The sequence below is a fragment of the Erpetoichthys calabaricus genome, chromosome 12 (assembly GCF_900747795.2).
Source record: "Erpetoichthys calabaricus chromosome 12, fErpCal1.3, whole genome shotgun sequence".
In the NCBI taxonomy this organism is placed as follows: domain Eukaryota; kingdom Metazoa; phylum Chordata; class Cladistia; order Polypteriformes; family Polypteridae; genus Erpetoichthys; species Erpetoichthys calabaricus.
Genome location: NC_041405.2, coordinates 32,007,075 through 32,025,625, shown reverse-complemented (window position 1 = coordinate 32,025,625; position 18,551 = coordinate 32,007,075). Strand labels below are relative to the sequence as shown.

Below are 18,551 nucleotides of genomic sequence, written 5' to 3'. Positions count from 1 at the left end.
GTTAGACCTCAGTGCAGCATTTGACACTGTCAGACATGACATCCTACTGTTCAGAATGGAGAACATGCTGGGTATCTCTGGCACTGCCCTCCAGTGGTTCAAGTCCTATCTGACTGATAGGCAAGAGTTTGTTAGTCTTGGCAACAGTAGATCCAGCTCAGCGCCAGTCACACAAGGAGTCCCTCAGGGCTCTGTCCTTGGTCCTCTGCTTTTCTGTATTTATATGCTTCCCCTTGGCCATATTATCCGTAGTTATGGATTGGGTTATCATTTTTATGCAGATGATACTCAGCTCTACTTCAATGTTAAAAGTGGAACTTCATCAGAGCTTTCTCAGCTCACAACCTGCCTTAGTGAAATTAAAACCTGGATGGAGCAGAACTCTTTAAAATTAAATTGCAATAAAACTGAACTCCTGCAAATTGGGACTAAAATGCAACTTAATAAAATGAGCTCCTTCCCAGTCCATCTTGGCAGTGATCTCATCAGACCTGCCTCTACTGTAAAAAATCTTGGTGTCATTTTTGACTCCTCCCTCACTTATTCCGCCCACATAAATCACATTAAGAAACTTTCTTACTTTCACCTCCGTAACATATCCCGTGTTCGCTCCTTCCTCTCCTTCTCTAATGCTGAGAAACTTGTCCATGCTTTTATCACATCCCGCATCGATTATTGTAATTCCCTACTGGCAGGTGCCCCTTCTAATCTTATATCACAGCTCCAGCTTATTCAAAACTCAGCTGCAAGAGTCCTTACTCGAGCCAGCAGCAGCGAGCACATCACACCCATCCTGCTCCGCCTTCACTGGCTCCCTGTGTCCTACAGAATCGAATATAAAATCCTACTAATAACCTACAAAGCTTTAAATAACCTCGCGCCAAACTACATCAGTGACCTTCTCCATCACTATGTGCCTGCCCGCCCACTAAGGTCCTCTGATTCTGGTAATCTTGTTGTGCCCGTCACTAATCTACACTCCATGGGTGACAGGGCCTTCAGCTGTATAGCGCCCAGACTCTGGAATGACCTACCAAAATTAATCAGGTCAGCTGACTCCATGAATTCTTTTAAAAAACAACTCAAAACTCATCTGTTCAGGAAGGCTTTTAGCTCTACTTGACTTTATTACCTTTCTCTCAGTTTACTTCTCTGTCAAGATGCTCATGTAACCTGTATGTGTGTGCGAGACCATCAATTATGTTGTCTGTTTTTTTTTTTTTTTTCAGAATTTACTGTCTTAATCTTCTTTGTTTATTTATCTGGTTTGTACAATGCTATATACTGTATATTCTGCCGTTCTTTATTTATTCTGTAAGTGCCTTGAGCATGGGAAAGGCGCTATATAAATAAAATGTATTATTATTATTATTATTAACAAGTTATGAGTTTTGCGCAATGTATCTGAACTGATGCCTGATAGAAAAAAGCAGTAAGTATATAAGAATTAGCTTATTGAAAAAGTAAGTTAACCACAATGTGTATCAGCTTACTTACTGAGGAAAATAATTGGGTACTGTGTTAACTAATCACAGAGCCAATTGCCGAGACAAGATTTAGGAGGCCAGCTTTATAGAGGTAAGAAATTAACCCATAAAAGTTTGTGCATTGCACTGTACTGTAATTAAGTGTCATTGGTTAGTACTGAAAGTTCTCATTAGCCTAATTTTGCTTATTAAAGTAGTAATTAAAATGTCATAATTGTTTTATTGTACTGTCAAAAGGCATGCATAGCCTTCAACATAATATCATACACTAAAAGGAATACTCCCAGTGATTTCCAGGTCCCTCTTGCCAAAACAGACATTCATGTCCACAGCTCAGCAATATAAGGTATACTAGGCTAGTAAGAGAAATCACTATGTTGTTTTTTGGCCACCTACAAAAAAAAACAAAAAAAACAAAAAAAACTGAAACAAATATAGAATTTGACAAAATAATGTTAGACCTGCTTTCAGCCTTGGTTAATTTGGAGTGTCACGGTTTGAGGCTGGTTTCCTATTCCATAAATGTGGATGATCTATCATCATTAAGGAGATTATAAATTAAAGGTAATTCCACATTTTCTAATAGCTAACGTCGGATCCACTTTTGCATCAATTTCAAGTAACCAGGGGAAGACCTAATAGCCTGACATTGATTTTAAATATTCCTATCAAATTTACTAAAGAAAAGATTAAGATAAGAAAATTTTATGTTTTGGAAAGGCTAAGGCAAAATGCTTTTAACAGTATAAATGCTATGGCAAAACCAGAATCTGTTTATGTACATAAAAAATCTCACTAGTTTAAGTATTTGCAATTGAAGAATGGGCAATGAGACACACAATATATATATATATATATATATATATCTATCTATCTATCTATCTATCTATCTATCTATATATATTATATCTATCTATCTATCTATCTATCTATCTATCTATCTATCTATCTATCTATCTATCTATCTATCTATCTATCTATATCTATATATATATATATATATATCTATATATATATATCTATATATATATATATATCTATATATATATATCTATATATATATATATATCTATATATATATCTATATATATATATATATCTATATATATATCTATATATATATATATATCTATATATCTATATATCTATATATCTATATATATATATATATCTATATATCTATATATCTATATATATATATATATATCTATATATATATATATATCTATATATCTATATATCTATATATATATATATATCTATATATATATATATATATATATATATATATCTATCTATATATATATATATATATATATATATATGGATATATATATATATATATATATATATATATATATATATATATATATATATGGATATGGATATGGACTGGGTAATGTGTTAGGAACAAAAGGATTCCACATCGTTTGATGGAAATGTAAATTATCAACCTACAGAGGGCTGAATTCAAAGACATCCCGGAAATCAAAAAATGATGCGGCAGGCTGGCTAGTCCATTTGGCCGAGCAGCAACTGAGAATGGTACTCGGTAGTTTGTATGGCCCCCACGTGCTTGTATGCATGCCTGACAACGTCGGGGCAAGCTCCTAATGAAACGATGGGTGGTGTCCTGGGGGATCTCCTCCTGGATCTGGACCAGGGCAAAATTTGGCACACATTTTGAGCTTTGGGTGTAAAAGAACTTCATTACCAGTTTTTGTGCATTTATTCAAGTGATAACCAAGTACATAAACATCACAACATCTAGTATATAATAAAACTCTTAAGATCTGTGAGTGTGTGTGTCCTGTCCCTCAGAGCAATCTGATTGGTCAGTTTGGCTTTGGAGACATGATCGAAAGAGGATGCGTGAGTGAGGCACATGAGGAGGAATAAAGGTGTTGGAGGAATGTGGAGAGTCTCTTTCAATAACGGGAAAGTATAAATGCGGACAAATGAGGCAAACAAGGTGTTTCAACAATTATGACAGAGTTTGATAAGCAGACCTCACATGAACACTTTGGACAGAAGGAGCACAAGTCAAGAGAAGTTTAGACACCTGAGGACACCAAGGAAAGGTGCTAAAGGTACATATAAGGCAAGAGAGATCAAATATTTTTACATTTATTATATTACATGTCTTTGTCAGTAAAAAAGCTAGTTCACAAATAAATATGTAAAAATAAGATACATGTAGTTTTTTTTCTTGATTTGTAAAATAAGCTTTTTTATGTTCAAATAAATGGATTCTAAAACTATGGATGTTCCTATAATAACTAACCTCCTAGTTTGACCACAAGAATTGCCTAATATATATCTCCATTTTGCTTTGTTGTCCTGGGAACACTTTTATTTAGTAAATAAAGTGACAAAAGAAATGCATGTTTTCATTTAATTACCATAAGTACATACCAACAAAAAGACATACAAACAATTTAAATTGAATTACATTTTCAAGCTTGTTATAATGTTAAACCTTTTCAGTTGTTAGCAAATTGATAGTAACATGATCGAAGTTTTTAAAAATTATGAAAGGTATTAGTATAATGGATCCAGTTGGTTACTTTAAAATGAGTTCTTCAGCAACAATATGGGTACACACAATGGCAACTCATGAAAGGTGTGATATGGAGAAGTTTTTAAAAGTTTGGACTGGAGTGGTGAGATTTTAGCAACTGCTCAGTTGCTAGAGCTGTCACACTTTTTCACTAGTTCCATGTGCTGTATTGAGCTGCTTGTGTAGTGCAAGGTGATGGTCATTTTGGCAGCCAGTCAATGTACAGAATTTCAGAGTAATAACGGGAGCACTCTGAAAGTGAGCAAGTAAATAAGCATGGCTACAGTGTGCCAACTTAAAAAAAAATCTGCAGATATGTAATAAACTGATTCAGTTAGCTTCAAGACTGAATGTTGCAGTACCTAGGGCTTGATAAGGCTTTGGATTATTGGGCAAATGATTAGTGGGTGGTCTTTCCATTAAGGTCATGCACCATTATGTTACTTTTCCAGCGATATTCAATTGTTGCATTTAATTACATAATTTTATCAAGTCGAAAGAAGTCGGCCATATACTCCCATGAACCTTCCCTTCAGCACATTCCAATAAAATCAAAAAGGTTTGATTTTTGTCTTTAGTCATAGAAGCAAGCTCTGTGTGCATGAGTGCTGACAACCAATGACTACTTGTCCAGAAAAACAATTTATGTAACGCAGCAACGAGGAGTAAGGGACATGGGTTTTATGGACTCCTTGTAAGAGAAGGTTGCCTGTTTGATGTGCTGTGCTTTACATATCATAATAGAAAGGAATAAAAGAATAATTAAAAATGCAGAGATTACAGTTGAACTCACAGTACCTGTTAACCACTCATATAGCAACGGCTATTTGCTGTCACAGAAAGGGTCTGTGGAAGGTGGGCACACTGTTGGTAAATGTGACATGTCATTGATATTCAACCATTTAAAATGACATGGTCTCTTGATGAATTCAGCATCAGCTGTTAGCAAGTTTAGCTTACTGCATGATTAGCAGTCATGTAATGTGACATTGGTTTTAGTTTCAGTGGTTGGGGAAATTCTGCAGTTAGAACTGTGTAACTTCAGTGTTTTTCATGTTTTATGTTGTGGTAGCAATTGGAGGAATGGTGGGACAGTACTTAAATACTGCTGCCTCACATCTTCGGTGACTGAGTTTGAATCTTGAGCCTGGTTGTTGCCTGTGTAAAATTGGCATGTTTACTCCATGTCCAGTCAATTAGTGGGGCCAAAGCCTGAGAGTTAGAGACATTATTGTCTTTTTAAAATTTTTTTTTTCCACAAAACAAAATCCATGACACATGCTTTTGGCATGAAATTCTTGTTCTTTTCTAGGGAATACATATATTGAAACTCTGTATCTATATGATTTTTTAAATGGCAAAATGAACAGAACTTATTATTCTACTAGCCATCCTCCACAGCTTTGCCCCGCGTATTAGTGAAACAGGACAGTGAGTAGGGCCCCGCCCAGCTCTCTACTCCTGACGTCACTCTTCCCCCTCCCCTCAGCCCGCAGCCTCTGTCTCGGATTAGAGCAAATATATCGCTCCTGCAAGCGAACTATGATTCTTAGCGCAATGACAGAAGTCGCAAAATCAACCGGAATGTTCAAGCAAATTGTAGAAAAAAAAGATATATATCCATGAATTAGCTCTGTCGTTTGCTAACTAAGCGGAGTTAAGGTTCCGCCCTGAAGCAGATGTGTGAGTGAGGAAGGCTCCACCCCCTACCCGCAGCCAGATGAGTCTCTCTCGGATTTGCGCTAATAAATTGGTACCGACAACGAACTATGATACTTAGCGAAATGAGAAAATTGCAGAATCAACGGAATGTTCAAGCAAAGTATAGAAGAAAAAAAAAAAGATCTAAATCCGTTAAGTAGTTCTCTTGTGAATAGCGGACAGACATACAAATGGATCTAAGAAACTATAAGAAATTTCGCACTTGGACAATTACATTTTTAAAACCGTTTCTTAGCAAGCACCTATGGGCCAAGGGTAACCTACATTCCAAATTTCAAGTCCCACGTCCTCATGGTTTGGGAGATTTCGTGATGAGTGAGTCAGTGGTATTTGGCTTATATATATATTTAGATTAATGAAATTTTACTTCACATTTGTGGTAATTGAGATTAACAGGCGCAGTCTTCAGATCAAGTTTCTGCGTAGTACCTTATTAGTTACATGTGAGAATATAATTTTATTTTAAATTTAGGATGGTTTTGTTAATTTGCAGTATGTGCTGTGAGCATCTGACATGAGGCGGTCAAAAGTACATGCATTTTTATTAATATGTGTTCAGATTATAAATTGCATTTTCCATATTACTAATCGAATACTTAGGTGGCTTGGATCAAGCACATTATATACGTTTAAAAAAGCATATGTGAAAAATGTTAAAATTTAAAACTCAGTTAACATATTTAATTTTCTTTTTAAACGTATAGCTACTATGATATTTAAGATCCATTTTAGATACTATTGTAAACCTCATATGTTGAAGGAATCAAGAATGCACTGATTTGGACTGATTTTACTTTTTTTCTCTCTTCCCTCTTCCTCCATCACCACAGCGAATGGACTTAGGTGAATGCTCACGAGTTCATGACTTAGCCCTCCGAGCAGACTACGAAATTGCAACAAAGCAGCGAGATTACTTTTTTGAACTGGATGTAAGTAAATGGCATGACAAAAAATGATAATGGCAACTTTTTATTTTATTGAATGCTAAATAAAATACTTGTGTGGTTTGTTAAAAATGTTTATGTAAACAAAGTAATTTTTATTACTGGTAAATAGTTCTTGCATTTGAACAGAGTACAGTGAAATACAGTATGATTTGGAGACGAAGGCAAATGTAAAGTACAGCTTGGTACAAAATTAAATTCTTACATTATGTAGACAAGAATATTTCCTGAAGCTGGCATTGGTAAGAGTTGTTCCTTAAGTCAATAGCATCGGTTTTATAAGGGTATAGCCTTGGAATTGCAGAGATAGCAGAGGAGAAATGATTGTGGTTGTGTTGTTACAGAGTAACAAAATAGCCATGAAGTACCCTGATGTGTAAGATTCTGACACAGGTAGAATGCTTGTATAATACCAGCAAATATGGTAGGAAGGCCTACAGCATCTTATTTGGACCAGTGGACAAATGTCTCCTCAAGAATATTAAGTGCTTATGCTATTAATAATGGATTCTTGTTATGGTTATAGAACAGTGTAATCAAAAAAGTGTATTCTACAGAGATGAGTTTTTAAGTATTTCTATAAAAATATGAGATTTACAAATTTCTAGAATTTCTGGTTTATGTGCAGGTTTCCTGTTTCGTAATAAACTCCAGAAACTGCAAAATAAGTATCAATCAAGTGTTGTTATTGAGTTTGTAATGCTTGAACACAATACACCTTTTGAAGACGCATTCTTTCTTAGTCATCGGGACTACTTTGGTTCATGTGCCACACTCAAGAAATGGGCTGAAGAATTTCATCATGGCAGGATGTCTCTTTTAGATGATCTGTTGGCTTACAGGACATTGATGTTGGAAGAAAATGTTGTCACTGTGGAGTCAATTGTAATGGAAAATTGAAATGTGATATTGCATGAGATAACATAACGCGAAACAAATTCAAGGTGTAAGCTGGTTTTGACTGGGTCATGTTTTTAAGACGTTGAGGATATAAAAGTATTTCATATTGATTACATATATCAAGTGGTCCACGTAACTTGTTAATTTTCTTATGATTTGCTTTGTTGCTTTTGGCTGTTAGTCAGGGAAAGAATCGAGGAAAGCTGTTGACAATTCTGCTTCCACTTCTTGATGATGATCTCACTCACAAGACACGATTTGCCAAGGCTGATCTGCAAAATTCAGAAAGATGCCACACCAGCTATATTCTTCACACTTGGCAAAACATTTTACTTAAGCGGCATAACAGAAGTTTCTGGAAGTTTTATTGAAGTAGTTTATATATAGCATATTTGATAATAGAATATAAACAAGTTAAAAAAATGCATGCTAGTTGAAACATTTGGATTTGTTTGGGAGTTTAGTTGAGTGTTTTGAAAGTTGGATAATTTCTAATATTTTGTTTGTTTACTTCATCAAAAAGAACATTTTTGTTTTTTTAGATATTTTTGTAACAATGAGTTGAATTCAGGAAACAAACAGTGATAATGGAAGGTAATTACTTAAAATACAGCTTTAATACATGTTTTTAATAGCATTTTTCAGTATCTTGTAGTTAAATACCAGGGTAATTGTGTATGTAGTAAATGAACTATGTAGTAAATGAACAACAGTGTAATGAGGCATGCTTGGGGGACTCCTTTCCTATTCTAACTATTTCTGGATAATTTAAGTGAATTTTTGTTTTCCTTATCTATTATGACTTCACGCAGCAGAAATAAGTAAGTTGGTGTTGCAAGGTTCATGCGAGTCAATAATGTGACACTGATATCCCACCTGTACACATTCTTCAACTGGAGTTTCAGCAACTTAAGTAGAGATGGCTTACCTCAAGAGTGGCTTTCGGTTTTCTAAAAAAGGAATATATACAATTTGAATTAACTTTTCACAAGGTAAATAAGAAACAAAGGATTAATCAGTATTTCAGTTTGCACAGAATGTTTTTCTGTTTTAAGATATCAAAAATTCACCAATGCTTTTAAAGTGTTCTTCAAATATCATTACTTTTTTCAGTGTGCCTTTATTCAAAATGTCGCAAATACACTTTCTTGACAATATCACCTGCACTTCAGAACACGTCATCCATCTGAAGCTAAGCATACTTGGCCTAGCCAGTACTTAAATGGGAAATCATGTAGGAAAAGCTTGGGTTGCTGCTGGAAGAGGTTTTGGTGTTTACCCTGTGGTCTGTGTGTGGACCCTAATGCCCCAGTGGGACACAGCGTCGTAAATATGGTGGTGTCCTTCAGATGAAACATAAAATTGAGGTTGTGATTCTCTGTGGTCATTAAAGATCCCTGAGCATCTTTCGAAAAGAGTAGGATTTATTCTGCTGTCCTGGCTAAATTGGCCATCATGACCTTGTCCATTCTGGCCACTAATCATCCTCTGTCTTAAAACAGCTATCACTCTCACTCCTTCACCACCTTACAGCTAATATGTGGTGAGCGTGCTGGTGCAAAATGGCTGCTGTCGCATTATCCAGTTCGGTGCTACACATTGGTGGTGGTTGAAGTGGTTCTCTCTGTCTATGCAAAGTGTTCTGAGTAATGAGAAAAGCATTATATCTATTTTTTTATTATTTATTATAAATTTCTGTAACATTTACCAGCGCTTCAAGTTGTCCAGTGTGTTCATATTTGAAATATTGCAATGAAAATGAATCTTTCTTGACAAATTTCCTTGAAGAAGAAGTGTTCCAAATTTCAACAGAATTAGCATTGTCAATAGCTGAGTTGTGTGTCAGCATAAAACATTATGATGAAAATAGGTATTTTTGCATTTTACCGGAATACACCTAAAGAACACAGTGTATAATTTCAGCAGAAATCTGCATGATGCAGTCTGATCATTGTTTATTCTTTATTTAAATTCAAGAGTGCCATCTTCCATTTCCTTGTCATTGAATTTATTGTGCTATCATGGCCAAACACTGTCTACTAGTTGTGAACCTGGGACCATTGGGTTACAATAATGCCATTTCATCTTGGTTATAAGCTTGAACTTCCATGTGTGTGATGTCAGACTTACTCTTTCCTATCACCTGGACTTCTAGACTTGTATTTTCAATTTCACCTGCCTTAACATACTGTGTAATGCAAATAAATTCCCAATTTTAATTCTTCTGTTTTTCATGTAACGAGAATAATATATTTGTGACATTGTGTTAAGATGTGTCACTGAAATTTCTCTCTTTTATTGTTCAGCATTGCTAGTCCACAGTTTTACATTTCTACTAAAATTCTAATCTCTCTCATAAAAGCACATCTCTGCAGCTGAGAGGTGATATTACAACACACAGTATTCAGATCAGAATATTATTAGTTGGTTCATGCTGTCATTTTGTCTTTACAGTAATCCCTCCTCCATCGCGGGGGTTGCGTTCCAGAGCCACCCGCGAAATAAGAAAATCTGCGAAGTAGAAACCATATGTTTATATGGTTATTTTTATATTGTCATGCTTGGGTCACAGATTTGCGCAGAAACACAGTAGGTTGTAGAGAGACAGGAACGTTATTCAAACACTGCAAACAAACATTTGTCTCTTTTTCAAAAGTTTAAACTGTGCTCCATGACAAGACAGAGATGACAGTTCTGTCTCACAATTAAAAGAATGCAAACATATCTTCCTCTTCAAAGGAGTGCGTGTCAGGAGCACAGGCTGTCAGAAACAGAGAGCAAAGCAAACAAATCAATAGGGCTGTTTGGCTTAAGTATGCGAAGCACCACGGCACAAAGCTGTTGAAGGCGGCAGCTCACACCCCCTCCGTCAGGAGCAGGGAGAGAGAGAGAGACAGATAAAAACAGAGTGAAAAATCAATACGTGCCCTTCGAGCTTTTAAGTATGTGAAGCACCGTGCAGCATGTCGCTTCACTAAGCAGCTACACACAGAAGGTAGCAACGTGAAGATAATCTTTCAGCATTTTTAGACAAGCGTCCGTATCGTCTAGGTGTGCGAACAGCCCCCCTGCTCACACTCCCTACATCAGGATCAGAGAAAGTCAGCGCAAGAGACACAGAGAAAAGTAAGTTTGGTAGCTTCTCAGCCATCTGCCAATAGCGTCCCTTGTATGAAATCAACTGGGCAAACCAACTGAGGAAGCATGTACCAGAAATTAAAAGACCCATTGTCCTCAGAAATCTGCGAACCAGCAAAAAATCCGCGATATATATTTAAATATGCTTACATATAAAATCCGCGATAGAGTGAAGCCGCGAAAGGCGAAGCGCGATATAGCGAGGGATCACTGTATTGCTCTTTCTTCTTCTACCTTGCAATAAGGTAGTAGCAGGTTGCTTGACTGAACTCTCCAACAGTTGCACTGGAAACTCTTACATGACTGTTGCTAAGCAGTGGCAGTGGGAAAAGTCATTACCCATTTCTGCAAATACAATCAACTATAAAGCAGTCCTTAAATAAGAATGCAAAACCAGATTATTGAGGAATGCAAGCATTATATGTAATTCTGTTCTTGCTCAGACTCTTTCTTTGTCTGTCATAGGCAGCAGACCATCTTCAGTCCTTCATTGCAGACTGTGACCGAAGAACTGAGGTAGCAAAGAAGCGATTGGCGGAGACACAAGAGGAGATCAATGCTGAGGTTGCGGCCAAGGTATTGTTTTTAACTTTGTTGTTTTTTATATACATAATATATGTTTCAATGTTCTTTTTCATAAGATGATTATTTTCTTGCCTTACTGCTTCATTGTCATTTGCTAGATTTATTTATTCTTTGCTACAGTACCAGATGCAAAATTTTGATAGTTAAAACATTTTATTGCAGTGATAGAGATTTTTTTTTTTTTTAACACTCTAAAGTGCAAAATTGATATATACAGTATTTCAAGCAAAGTTATTAAGGTCTAAATTTCCTATAATTCTGCTTTATATAAAAGTTTAAACTGAGAGTGTGTGCATGAGTGCATTGGGTGATGAATGTTCCCTAGATGGAGTGATCACTCTGTCCACATTTGGTCCCTACCCAGCACCCAGTGGTGCTGAAATAGGACCTGGTCCCCTTTTTGTGAGTGCTTACAGTAAAAACAAAGACTAGCCACAGTTTATATTGCTGACAGAAAAAATGGATGTAGCATTTGCACAGTTAACTTTCAATTGTGTTACTCTCTAGTCTTTCTCTTAGTGCTGGGCGGTACACCGGTTCATACCGAAAACCGTTTTTTATTTTTGTTATGATATGGATTTTTCTTATACCGCAACACCGGTTTAAATTACCTAAACGACGTTCGGAACGTGGCGCAGCGGAAAACTGTTCAAGTGGGGACCTTTTTCACTGCTACACCGCTAAACACAGAGGTGTTGCACGGGGCTCTTTTTCACTGCTACACCGCTAAATAGGTAGTGGTAGTGTAGGTATTGCATGGTGAAAATGGACAGAGAACATTCCGAAACTGAATCTGTAGCTGACGATAAAGTTGAACATGATGACACAAAAGAACTTTTCCCGAAAAAAAGGAGTCACTTCTGTTGCCTGGAGATACTTTGGTTTTAAAAGGTCGGATGTGGACCATTATGTTCAAATGTGTAAATACTGTTTCTATACTACTGGATAATACTGCAAGCCAAGTTGTACTTGTTTTATTTGTTTTCAATACAGTGTAATGTACCTGGGTACTGTGTAATAGTGTGACGACATGTTGACTTTATTCTCGACATTTCCACTTTAATCTCGACGCTTATAACGAGAATAAAGTCAACATGTAGACTTTTTTCTCGCCGTTTATGTCAAGATTAAAGTCGACATGTTGACTTTATTCTCGTAATTTGTCATTAAAGTAGAACATCGTAAACTAAACTTCATCGTAAACTTAATATTTAATTTACTAGATTTTCTCAAACCCCGTCATAAGTTATATAGCACATTAAATGCTTTGTGTTAAGTGTTCCCCGAGCCATGTTAAATCGGTACGATCTTCTTAAACTGACTTCCTCTTGTACTGAGGAGGCGCCGGCAGCGATCGCCGCACAGAATACATTCACTTCATGATATTCCTGCTCTCTGAACATTTAGAATGCAAAGATAAATACTTGATATAATTTTCATGATGAAATTCATTAAAGTATGTATTAATCATGTGGGGGCACGGTGCCGTGGAGGTTGCACTGCTTCCTCGCAGCAAGGGTGTCTCGGGTGTACCCTGCCTTGCATTTGCATGTTTTTCTGGTGGGTTTACTCGGCGTGCTTCAGTTTCCTTTCAAAGTCATCTAGGATGTGGGGTTTTGTTATGCTGTATTGACCCTGCTAGTGTATGTTTTGCTTGTATTCACCCTGCAATGTGCTGGCGACTCGTTCAGGGATGGGTGCAACCCTGAATGGATGGCATAATTAAACATGTATAACGAAGATATTTTTAAAGTTCTGAACACTCCGTGGGCTAAGTTTATAACTAGTTTTAATTTCACAAAGACGTTTATCGTGTGGTGATTGGTTATGTGGAGAAAGAAAAAGGAAGGATAGGAACTGGGGTTTTGGTACGTCAGATAGAGACAGCACGCGTGCAATAAAGAAAGCTGCTCAGAAGAACATCCATTGAATTCTGTGTTCGTGTCTCCGACCACCAGATCACAAACCCAACATTTACAAAATATTTAAGTTAAACCTGTGCAATACCCATTCATACATCCAGTTTTTTGGAGCCTCGTCACACCTGCCATAAAGTTCTCTACACTGAACATACACCTCGGGACCCCTTACTGCGAAGAAGCAGCACTACCGCCTCACTACCATGCATGTTTAATACCTGCTTTAATGCATTTCATCATGAAAATGATATCAAGTAGTTATCTTAGCATTCTAAATTTTCAGAGAGCAGGAATATCATGAAGTGAATGGATTCTGTGCGGTGATCGCTGTCTCCTGTTAGTGCGGAGGAAGTCAGTTTAAGAAGCGTAATGATTAACAACTGGGTCGGGGAACACTTAACACAAAGCATTTAATGTGCTGCATTAACTTATGACGGTGTTTGAGGAAATCTAGTAAATTAAACATTGATTTTAGGATGACGTTTAGTTTACGACATTCTACTTTAATTATAAAATAAACTATAAGAAGAAAGTGGAAATGTTGATTTTATTCTCGACATAGTTTGTTTTTGTCTTCCCTGTGACCGTATTTCTTCACCATGGCCCTAATATGATTCCGTAGGGCTGTGCCACAAATAGCATTATAAATGCAAGTTACAGTTTTATTATTTATGCATATAGCTTAGCTTGAAGCAAGGTCCATATTAATGCAGTTTGCCTAAATGATGGTTCAGTTGGTAAAGATGTCATCACCAAGTTGCACTTGTTTTATTTTATTTTAATTTGGTGAATACTGTGTAGTGCACCTGGGCTTGAAGCCTTGAAGTAATAGTGCAACTATCAGTAATACTATTATTTATTTTATTGTTATTATTTATTAGTGTAAATATTATGTAGTTTAATGATGGTAAAGTTATTTAAAAAGTCACTTTAACGTGTCAGTGGACAGAGATTGTTAATACTAACAGAAAGTGTAGTTGGTTTACAAAAAAATATTTACTATTTATTCCTTTTCTAAGACATGTTCAGTGCAATACAACTTTTGACAAGCACTTCTGGATATTTTACTAAGTCTAAATGCCTCTTTGGGTGGTTGAAAATATGTTGTGAAAATTATAGTTTAAGTTTTTGCAAAATTTGTTCAATAAAAAGGTTTATATTTTGTGATTGTGATTCCTTCTCTTCATTAGTGCCACCCCCTTGAAAACTATCACTTTATGGGGCCATTCAAACCTGTATTAATACTTGTGTGCACATTAAAATGCTTTTTTGTACAATGTACAATGCTTTTGACAGTGGAATAGGTTATTCTTAGCCAGTAATAGCTGTGGAAAATGTGGTTAACATCCACTCATGCATGGGGAAAAAAATACCGTAGAATACCGTGAAACCAGGATAATTTAGAAAAATATCGTGATATAGAATTTTGGTCATACCGCCCACCCCTACTTTCTCTATTATTTGAAATCTGAGATGTGGAAATTTGGCTGTTTCATATAGAATGTTTTGGATGACACCCTCTCATGTGTTGTGACAAATACAGTGACATATTGTAACAAATAGCAAAAAGAGCACATTGTGTAATTTCTTACAGAAAAACAGTATAGTTAAAGTTCCAAGTGCTTAGAGACACCACCACTTCACTTTATGCTTCTTTTCTGTGCAGATTCGTCTAGGACACAGACTTCTAAACTCTGTACCACTGTAATTGTTAGTTCTTCTTTCAAATAATTTCAGAAGCAAATGCATGTTATAATTCATGTTTTTTCAGATTGATACATATATGCTTCAATTCTTTATAGGCTGAATTACATTTAGAGATTTAGGATTTTTGAGTGTGTTCCCAATGGTCTGACTAAAATATAATAGAAAAAATAAAAGGGTAAATGGATCACAAGACCTACCGTGTTGGAATTGCTTTGATCCAGTCATCTAGCCATCACAATTTTGTCAAAGTTGCTCAGATCCTTAAGCTTTCCCATTTTCCCTGCTTCTAACTCATCACCTTCAGGAACTGACTGTTCACTTCCGGTCTAACATATCTTACCCCCTTGGCAGGTGCCATTGTAATGAGATCTTCAATATTATTAATTTCTCCTCTCAGTGGAAACACAAATTAACAACCGCATAAAGAAACCCTCCCCCCAACCCACACAGCTCTGTGAATAAGAAAGAAACGAGAGAGAAGAATGAGTTTAGTGGAGGTGAAGAAAAAAATTACCAGCCATCCAGTCACTGATCAATTGAGCAGCAGCTCATCACTCATCAATAGTGGTATTGGATGAACCATGTATTTGGGATAAAAAGTTCCAAAAGTCAAAAAAAAGGATTTTCAGAGAAGCAAAAAAGAATAAAGTGAGTTCCATAAAGTACTATATATTTGTCTATTTGGATCCTAATGCCTATTTAGCTAAAATGAAGAGTTTACACTCATGTAGTAGGAGTTAATGATAGGTCCAAAACAAAGAAAATATGTTGTAGAAGAGGAATATTAAAAGACACGATTTTTGAATGAAAGTTGTAGACAAAAGATCAAAAGAAAGCAACATGAGGAGAGTCCCAGAACATGTGAATGCAGGAATGTTGAAAGAACAAAAGTTACATTAGGGGCTTGGGACAAGTCCCCTGGCAGAATGTGGTAAGGTAACGATGGTGCACAAATTTAAACAGTGTAGTTGTGGTTAGGATTTTTGGAGACCAGAGAGATATTCTGAAACATTTTTTTCCAGGGCAATGGAGAAGCAGAAGGAAGATCATGGGGGTCTAATACAAAAATAGTGAGGGGATTGTTGGAGGCTTTGCTAAGAATAGCCTAAAGATTTTAAACTTGTTTCTTAACAGGAGTAGTACAATGAAACATTTTATAAAGAGGGTGATGAGGGTGAGAAGAAGATATCAGTACATTGCATATCCTTAGGACTGATCTGAGCTGAAGAAAGAAAAAGAAATTAAAAGGTTAGAAGACTTTGAACATAATGAGTGCAACGGAAGAACTCTGGAATCATCTAAACTTGTCACCCACAGTGCTTTGGCACAATTGTAACAAAGATGGAAAGATTTATTGTGTCTGCAAATCCTAAAAGACTAATTTTGAAAAAATGGAGTTCTGGATATGGCATGCTAGACAGGAACCTGTCAATCTGTCAACTCAGTACCAAGTCCTGAGGGCGTAAGAAATTAGATGGCCATATTTCCAGATGTCTGATTTAATTTTAAATGGCAACAAAGGTAAAGTGAATATTAATCAGGGAGACATTGTATTACATTCTTTCAGAAACAAAGATGGATGGGTTAGACGAAGAGGTAAACCAAGAACTAAGTGGTTGAAGGGAAAGGCCTACTAATAAAGCTCTGAGTCAGGAAATGACACCTGTGTATCAGATCTATCCCTGAATTCAGTTCTTCTTCTTTTTCTTCTTTCAGCTGCTCCCGTTAAGGGTTGTCATAGTGGATCATCTTCTTCCATATCTTTCTGTCCTCTGCATCTTGCACTGTTACACCCATCACCTGCATGTCCTCTCTCACCACATCCATAAACCTTCGCTTGGGCCTTCCTCTTTTCCTCTTTCCTGGCAGCTCTATCCTTAGCATCCTTCTCCCAGTATACCCAGCATCTCTCCTCAGCACATGTCCAAACCAACGCAATTTCGCCTCTCTGAATTTGTCTCCCAACCATCCTACTTGAGCTGACCCTCTAATGTACTCATTTCTAATCCTATCCATCCTCGTCACACCCAGTGCAAATCTTAGCATCTCTAACTCTGCTACCTCCAGCTCTGTCTCCTGCTTTCTGGTCAGTGCCACCGTCTCCAACCCATATAGCATAGCTGGTCTCACTACTGTCCTGTACACCTTCCCTTTAACTCTTGCTGATACCCTTCTGTCACAAATTACTCCCGACACTCTTCTTCTCCCATTCCACCTTGCCTGCTCTCTTTTTCACCTCTCTTCCACAATCCCCTTTACTCTATACTGTTGATCCCAAGTATTTAAACTCATCCACCTTCGGCAACTCTACTCCCTGCATCCTTACCATTCCACTGACCTCCCTCTTATTTACACACATGTATTCTGTCTTGTTCCTGCTGACTTTCATTCCACTCCCCTCTAGAGCATATCTCCACCTCTTCAGGGTCTCCTCAACCTGCTCCCTACTATCGCTACAGATTACAATGTCCTCAGCAAACATCATAGTCCACGGGGACTCCTGTCTAATCTTGTCTGTCAACCTGTCCATCACCATTGCAAACAAGAAAGGGCTCAGAGCCGATCCCTGATGTAATCCCAGCTCCAACTTGAATGCATCCATCACTCCTACCGCAGACCTCACCACTGTCACACTTCCTCATACATATCCTGTACAACTCTTACGTACTTCTCTGCCACTCCCGACTTCCTCATACAATACCACAGCTCCTCTCGAAGCACCCTGTCTTATGCTTTCTCCAGGTCCACAAAGACGCAATGCAGCTCCTTCTGGCCTTCTCTAAACTTCTCCATCCCTGAATTCAGTTAATGAATAGAAATCAGCCATAGATGAGGATGTAACAGAAATAGACTGTCAGTTATTTTTATACCTTTAGTTGTTTTGTTTAAGGAAAGTAGTTTCAGAATCTTACATTTTCACTTTTTGTTTCATCCATATGCGCTGAAAAAGCACTATTTTGTAAAAGTTTTTTTTTTGGGAAAAGCATGTTTTTCATGTGTTTTTTTAGAGTAAAACTGACTTGTAACTGTTTCTGTATGTCTTCAGGCAGAACGTGTACATGAACTAAATGAAGAAATTGGTAAACTTTTAGCCAAAGCAGAGCAGCTTGGAGCTGAAGGAAATGTTGATGAGGCTCAAAAAGTTTTGGAAGAAGTGGAGAAAGCAAGGGTATTGAAGAGAGAAGCAGAGGTGAGATCTGACAAATCCTTTGTAAATGATAAGCTTGTCCTCTTTTTAATACAAATGCACATTAAATATTGCTAGTTTGGAAAGAAAAATAGAAGTCTTGCCTTTATATTCAACTCTTTGCAAATGTAAATTGTATCAGCCTTCTGTGAAAATTATGCACTCTTTGAAAATCAAAAGATTGCAACAGCATAGAATTTAATCAAATAAATAATGATAACATAATGGGTACAATTACTTCAAAAAAGTTAAGAGAAAACAAGAAAAATAGAAATACGAAGAAAAATACAAAAGAATATTCAACCCTTACCCAAGAGAGAGAGAGAAAAAAAAAGAAGGAAAACATGAGAATAACATCTTTTGTATAGTAAAACAAATAATACCACAAGAAAGTCAATCGGA

General features: G+C 36.7%; 1 protein-coding gene across 1 annotated transcript in view; it reads left to right on the top strand.

Moving 5' to 3' along the window:
• The window catches only part of LOC114662054 (putative RNA-binding protein Luc7-like 2), a 53,425-nt gene that overhangs the window by 11,813 nt on the left and 23,061 nt on the right, over positions 1-18,551 (top strand). The window contains exons 3-5 of the mRNA XM_028815361.2: positions 6,600-6,698; positions 11,217-11,327; positions 18,009-18,152. Of these exons, the coding sequence (XP_028671194.1) occupies positions 6,600-6,698; positions 11,217-11,327; positions 18,009-18,152 (354 nt within the window). The remainder of the gene's footprint in view (positions 1-6,599; positions 6,699-11,216; positions 11,328-18,008; positions 18,153-18,551) is intronic.